This window comes from Pituophis catenifer, unplaced genomic scaffold, assembly GCF_029215685.1.
Source record: "Pituophis catenifer annectens isolate HBS135680 unplaced genomic scaffold, rPitCat1.0.hap2 SCAF_4, whole genome shotgun sequence".
In the NCBI taxonomy this organism is placed as follows: Eukaryota; Metazoa; Chordata; class Lepidosauria; order Squamata; family Colubridae; genus Pituophis; species Pituophis catenifer.
In genome coordinates this window covers 73920557-73928365 of record NW_027256884.1, presented here as the reverse complement: position 1 = coordinate 73928365, position 7809 = coordinate 73920557, and the positions used below count along the sequence as shown (strand labels likewise).

General features: G+C 40.5%; 1 protein-coding gene across 1 annotated transcript in view; it reads left to right on the top strand.

Annotated features, from left to right (window-relative positions):
• The first annotated feature begins 1406 nt into the window (after positions 1-1406).
• The window catches only part of UBASH3A (ubiquitin associated and SH3 domain containing A), a 29217-nt gene continuing 22814 nt past the window's right edge, over positions 1407-7809 (top strand). Inside the window, exon 1 of the mRNA XM_070943603.1 lies at positions 1407-1519. Within this exon, the coding sequence (XP_070799704.1) occupies positions 1407-1519 (113 nt within the window). The remainder of the gene's footprint in view (positions 1520-7809) is intronic.

The following is a 7809-nucleotide window of genomic DNA, read 5'->3' as shown; positions in this document are numbered from 1 at the left end:
AGGGAGACCTGCACCACCCTGGCAGGGGAGACCTCCGCCGCTCCGCAGAGGTAGCCCCTCAACAACATCCCGACCAGGTCGGCCACCGCCAACCAGACGGGGTAGATCAACACCAGCCCAACCGAGGGGACCAACGCCACCCCTGCGAGGTCAAACAGCACGCCGCAAGCCAGAACCACCCGCAGCCGGCGAACCGGACCCGAGGGCACCGAGCGGAACCACCACCCAGACGGCAACAAGCCGGACCGCAACTGAACCGCAGCGCCCGGGAGACCAGGGAGGAGCAAGCGACATCCTGGGACTTACCGAGACTCAGACGCTCTTCCCGGGTCGGAACCGAGCAACCGAGACGAGGCGATAGATCCACAGGCCAGGAGGAAGACCACCAGAACCAGCCAGCCAAGGGCTGCGGTCCGGCCGGAGGCGCTGAGGGTGACCCCGCACACTCGACGGCCGAACCAAGCCCGGTTCCGGGGAGGGAACCAGGAGACGCAAGAGCCCCGTCCACCCAGGCCGGAGACAGAGAAGAAGTGAGACTGCGCAGGTCAGCTAGGGTGCCGAGGCGTCCTACGTACCTGCGCGATTACGTGACTTTTGTTGACGAAGTTTAACAGTTCCCGGACTAAGGGGGGAGGAGTGTTATGTCCTTATAAGGACATCCGCCCTGATTGGCTGCTAGCCATCGGGCGGGAAATTTGAATCCCTGTCAAGGGGCGGTACGTCTGCCGGAGCAAATATAAGGAGAGCTCCGGCAGCGCGCCAGCAGTCTTGTCTTATACTTTTGTAACAAATAAAGTTACTAAATGTATCGAGCTGGTCACGTCTTCATTTCCTGCGCCTGATCTAACAAAACTGGACTGCCATAGAGTTCAATAAAAAGAATTACAAATCAGGAAACACTGACATGTAGTAATATGGAATGTAGCTAATTCATTGGTAATTCCTGCTGAAAGAGAGCTAGTTGGGTGCAGACACCAAAGATACCACCAACCACATCCTCTAATTTTGTCTTAGGTGCAAGAGAGTGACTTTGGGCCAGTCACTCTCTCTAAGCCCTAGGAAGGAGGCAATGGCAAACCATTCCAAAATGTTGCCAAGGAACATGCAGATATTAATCCAGGCTATCTCCAGGACCCAAGACTAACTCAAAGGCAATATAAGTCATACCGAATCTGCTGCCATATATATATATATATATATATAGCCGTGTATATAAAAATTCTACTTTCCTTTTCCCCCTCTTTGTAGTCTGCCTACTGTAATAATTGTAAGAACCACAGCATTCTGTAAAAACAGGATATCAGCTTGTGTCAAAAAGACTGAAGGAGGTTTTGAGGGTTTGATTTTATCTTAGCAGACTCTGCCTCTCTTTCTCTATACACACATTTACAGAAGGAAAGGAAGAGATGGCGGCAGCTGAGACTCAGCTCTATTCAAAGGTCTTAAACAAGAGAAAAAACAGAAGTACCAATTCCTTACTGGAGCCTCTCTTGGCCACTGGTTTCTCTGTACATACAGCGTAAGTACAGTTATTGTCACAGTCACAGAAATCCACCCTTTTATGTTTAGAAGAGCTCATGAAAAGAGCTTATAAGAAGAACATCTCACCCCCACCCTGTTTATGTGTTGGTTCCCAGTTTACCCAATTTCTGTTAATTTTAACATGTTATTGTTTCTCAATGTTTTAATGTTTATATATTTTTGTTTTTATTGTGTTGTAAGCCACCCAGAATTACTCAATCGTGAAATGGTCGGTATATTGTTGTTTTAACCATTCTGTCGTGTCCGACTCTTGGCAATTTTATATGCAAGTGCTCTCCATGCTACCCAGCACAGCTTCTTTCAGTTGTTGGATGTTCATCTTTGTATCAGCTTTAATGATATCAGGACAGCAAGTTCTTTGCTTGCCCCTTCTTCTTGGTCTATTAACCATTCCTAGCATCACTGATTTCTGCAAGGAATTTGCACACATGTCATTGCCAAAGTAAATCAGATGTAGTCTTGTGATTTTGGCTTCTAGTGATTTGTCTGGTTTTATACAGTTCAGTACCTCTCTGTTGGTTGTCCTGGCTGTCCATTGTATATGCAGCACCAAAGTTCAAATGCAGTATATAAATTTAATAAATAAATAAATAAATAAACAAAGGCCACATGGAGTCATCAATTATTCATTTGTAGCATAGCATCTCCTTTGGGAACAAAGCAAATTCAGTTCTTGGATATGACAAAGGATATGCCTACATTTTTCAGGTTAATCTACTGGATAATATTATTTGGCAGTGTTGTAAAATTCAATTACAATATAATCATCTAAAGTAAACCTGGACCAAAGCAAAACAAATAAAATATTAAAACTGGATATTGCTTGGGATTTATTGAAGTTAAATTCTTAAAGGAGACAAAATTCTGAAAGTTCTTAAAACTCTACAATAGTAAGCAAATGAATTATTGAATGTGTCATTTTGTGAGGACACTAAGGAGGCAAGGTAAAGACTAGGCAACCACTTGTTTTGGGTGCTTTGAATTTCCCAAAGCAAGCAGGCAACTAACTAAGTTAAATGAGCTACTGTATAATGTCCCTTCCAGCGTTCTGATTTTAGAATTCTAGGGGTGCTTTGAATGATTTCCTTTTGTTCTTGGATAGCCAATTTCTATAATTTGAATCCAAAAGTGCTAGCTTTTATATTGCTATTTGGCATATGAATAATTTTTACCGGCTGCTTTCAAATGAGTTTGCTCTGATGAATTACTTCTTACAATGCAAATAACATTTTAGGAATAATTTAAGTTCAAGGGTTTAGTAGCAGGCTTGGGAAAAAAACATTTACATTTCTCATTCACTTAAATATACTAAGGACCTCATGGACTCAAATCTGTTCTGAGTAGGGACACAGAAATATTTCCTGATTAATTCCCCTGGCAGGGAGAGATTTTTTTAGTTAGCATGTAAATTAGTTTAGTTAGCTTATAGTTAACTACAACTTAAATTAGCTTGTAGCATTTATTTGTCCATTGTCTATGTCTATTGTTTCTTTAAAAATCAATATATGTTTAATTGTTGGGTTTCTATGATTATTTTTGTATAGGGTCTAACAGCTTGCTTATTAATGCAGTTGCTACTAGTCACCTTCAGCTTTTTGGAGTAGAATGGCAGGATACACCGTGATTCTAAATAAATACAATTCAAGAAGGCTGCAGTATTTGGATGACAACCGATGTAGGCCACAACCTTAATATTCCTGGAAAGGTATCTGAGGAATAAAAGCTTCTTTGGTTTTTCTCTTCTGAAGGTGGGGAAAGAGCTCCAACTTCAGAGGGACAAACTCAGCTGCATGAAAGCCTCTAAAGCAGGTTCATTCTGACATTGGACCCAACATCAAACAAGGGCTAAAGAGGCATATCAATGGACACACTAATACTGATGGATCCATTGCATCCTTCTCTCTCCCAGTCACACCTACAAATGAGCTGCTAATCTATATCAGCTAAGGAGTGAGTCTAAATCCATAATGACGAACCTATGGCACCTGTGCCAGAGGTGGCACACAGAGCCCTTTCTGTGGGCGTATGCACCATCGCCCCAGCTCAGCTAGCTAGTCGTCAGGTTTCCAAGGCGCACATGCACACAGGCTAGCTGGTCGTCGAGTTTCTGGTGCTCTGGTGTGCACGCGCACATGCGCACACCTTTTGATTTGGGCACTCTGTGCCTAAAAGGCTCGCCATCACTGGTCTAAACTAATAATAGCTTAATTTTGCTCAAAAGTAAAAGGTAAATAATTCCCTGAGGATTTTACTCTGTTAATTGTTGCTGACCATAGCGACAGTGCTCATCTCCATTCAAGGCCTTTGAGCCAGCACTGTCCAAAGACATTTCAATGGTCATGTTACCAGCATGATGTCATGGAGCACTGTTACCTGCCGACCATTAGTGATACCTATTTATCTACTCACATTTGCATGCTTTCGAACTGGTAGTTTGGCAGCAGCTGGGGTGAGGATGCGAGCTCACCTCATCTGATGGCACTCAGGCCTTAAACCTTTCCAGTCAACAAGCCCAGCTTCTTAACCACTGAGCCACTGCACTATCCTGTTTTTCCTAATTAATAGAGCTTTTTAAAATAAAAAATAAAAAATCTTACCAGGAAGGAGGAAATATTTTTTTTTAAATGCCTAATTTTATGCTATTGTAGAATTTTGGCAGCAGGTATGGGTGGTCGTGGTCCACGATGTATGATCACAATTAAGCTCAAAATTTCTATTGCTAAGTGAGATAGTTGTTAAGTGAATTTTGCCCTATTTTACAATCTTTCTTACCATAGTTGTTAAATGATTCACCACAGTTATTAAGTTAGTAACAGCATTGTTAAGTGAATCTGGCTTCCCCGTTGACTTTGCTTGTCAGAAGGTCACAAAAGATTATCATTTGACCCCAGGGCACTGCAACCATCATAAATGTGACTCAGTTGCCAAGCATCTGAATTTTGATCATGTGCCCATGGAGATGCTGCAACAGTCATAAATGTGAAAAATGGTCATAAGTCACTTTTTTCAGGGCCACTGTAACTTTGAAGAGTCATTAAATGAACTATTGTAACTCAAGAACTACCTAAGTTTCATCAATCTTTACCTTTACCTTTTAAATGTCAAACGTTTGTAAAATCACAGATAGGATTGCTTTATTCAATATTTCTTAAGAAGAAGTAATCTAATTCTCCAATTAATCAGAGCACAATTTTCTAAAATTCAAGTATTCTGTAATTTTTGCATGCCGATGATTACAAGAGGAAATGTCCAAGTGGTGGTTACTATCATGTGTAAAAACCATCTTTAAACTTAGAGGACAGGAACTGGAGAATTGCTGCTGATTCACTGACAATTATATGCACATTAACTTTGTTATAACTAACAAGACAGTTTCCATCCTTATACCAGATCAGCTGAAAAGACAGAAAAAGGTAATGCCTTATTGAAATGCTTGCGTGTACAAGAATATTTTTAGCACCAAGGTTTGAACTTAGTGATTTTTCTATTTTTTTAATCCTGCTTTTATTATTTTTATAAATAATCCAAGGCAGTAAACAATCTTCCTAATCTCCCTCCTCCTATTTTCCCCACAACAATAACCCTATAAGGTGAATTGGGCTGAGAGTACAGGTAGTCCTCAACTTCCGACCACAACGGAGCCCAAAATTTATGTTGCTAAGCGAGAAATTTGTTAAGTGAGTTTTGCCCCATTTTACGACTTTTCTTATCACATTTGTAAACTGAATCATTGCAGTTGTTAATTAGTAACAGAGTCTGGCTTCCCCATTGACTTTGCTTGTCAGAAGGTCACAGAAGGGATCATGTGACCCTCACGACACTCCAACCATCATAAATGTGAATGAATTGTCAAGCATCCGAATATATGGTAAATCATGTGACCATAGGGATGCTGCAATGGTCATAAGGATGAAAAGTGGTCACAAGTCACTTTTTTTCATGCTGCTGTAACTTTGAATGGTCTTTAAGTGAATTGTTATAAGTTGAAGACTATCTGTATAGGGTTTTAGCCCAATATCCCCCAGTCAGGTTTCATACTTAACTGGAAAGGGATTAGAACTCTTGATCTCCTGATTACAAGCCTGGTGCCTTAACAACTAGAACAATAGCTATATATATGGCAAAGCCAAATCTTTAGTCACACTGCTTAAACCAGCGGTTCTCAACCTGGGGGTTGCGACCCCTTTGGGGGTCGAAAGGCCATTTCACAGGGGTCGCCAAAGCCCTCTCTCGCCACCCTCCCATGCCTTCACTCACCCTCACCCTCTGCCTCTGTTGGATCGCCGGTCGCCGGTCGCTTACCCCGCCCACTCCCAATCTATTGCTGCCTCCTGAGTCCCAGCTGATGGCTAGAGGGAAACAAACCATTTAAATTCTTGCTGCGGGGCTTCAAAGAGCCGCCCTACAGCTGATCAGTGTTAAAAGAAAACAAATGAGAAGACCGGTGCCTGCAAAAATAGAAAAAAACAGCCTGTTTCAACTTCAGCATAGGTTAATTACCATAAGTTGATTTGATCAGCCTCCGGACTCTCAGCTGATTTGCTCTCAGCTGTTTTGCGGAGGGCTCTGTTGCTAGCTGCAAAGAGAGGAACAGATTTTTTTTTCCCTAGCTATGCTGAAAAAACGAAACTGAAAGTAAAGCAGGGTCTTTGCTGCAACGTGACAAAATGAGGCAGAGAGAAATTTCTTTTTCTTTTTCCTCACCAAAAAAGGTAGGTGCAAAACTGCAAACAATGGGAAATTTAGGGCAAGAGAGGAGGTTCAAGATTTTAAAATACAAAAGAAAAAAAGCTCTATTTAACTAGGGAATTGTAATAATTGAGATAATATTAATTGTATATTGTGTTGAAAGCAGAAATGGTTAAGTTGTGGTTTGGAGGAATATATGGGGGAAATTATTTGGTTTATTATTATTGGTAAATATAATTAATTGATTTGTAACAAATTGGATTGCATGGAAATAATTGGAATATTCATGTTCATATTGATTGATATACAAAAAAGATAGTTATATAACTAATTGATTTATATTAAAATGTTGAATTTGTATTAAACAACTGTATTATATAATTACATAATTAGCCAATGTGAGGATGGATATAAAAATAGATGACAATGGGAAGGGGTATAATATAGAATAGAAGGGAAAAATTGAATTTGATTAAGATTAGAGATGAGGATGAAGGGTAATATTGGTTTTTTTAAAAAATAGATGAGGAATAAATATGGCAAAAAGAAAATATAGAAATTGTAAATTTAATTGAAATGACTAAACGCTATTTAAATTTGTGAACCGGCCAAATACTCTGTTCAAAGAAAATACATTGTATATTTGTATGTGTGTTTCTAATTATTGCTATTTATTCATGTTTGTTCTCTTTTATTCTTTAAAGTTTAACAATTCATTCTTTATCTTAATATCTCTATATTTGTTTGGGGTTGGTTTTCTTCCCTTTCATCTTTTTTATTGTACAGCAATCTTTCTCCTCAAACCTACCACCTCTCTCTTTTCTTTCCTTCTTACTTTCTCTTTCCCCTCCCCCTCTTCTTCTCCTCCCTACTTCCTCTTCCTTTCTCCTTCTCCTTCTCTCTTCCTCCCTCTCTTACCCTCACTCCTACTCTAATTTCCCTTCCCTTCCTTCATCCCTCTCTATTGCTGTATCCTTTTATGCATATGGACTACTCAGAGGGCTGAAAAAGTTGTTTTTGACTGGTCCTCGCACTTTTGACCAGTCCTCGAACTTACGACTGTCCTCACATTTTACAATTTTGCCCTATCTTGTCACCATGGTAAAGAGAAGCAATTGTGAAATGAGTGACACGGTTGTTAAGAATGCTACAATGGGCATGATGACCAGTCATAAGTGCGAAGACTGGTCAAAAGTGTGAGGACCTGTCAGAAATCACTTTTTTCAGCCCTCTGGGTAGTCCTTTTGTGCACATGGACTACTCAGAGGGCTGAAAAAGTTATTTTTGACTGGTCCTCACACTTTTGACCAGTCCTCGAATTTACGACTGTCCTCACATTTTACATTTTTTGCCCTATCTTATCACCATGGTGAAGAGAAGTAGTTGTGAATTGAGTGACATGGTTGTTAAGAATGCTGCACTGGCATAAATGTGAGTATGGTCATAAGTGTGAGGACCAGTCAAAAGTGCGAGGATCTGTCAGAAATGACTTTTTTCAGTCCTCTGAGTAGTCCCTATACAAATAGCCATGGCCACCCAGTCACGTGACCAGCTAGCCACGCCCACCCAGTCACATGA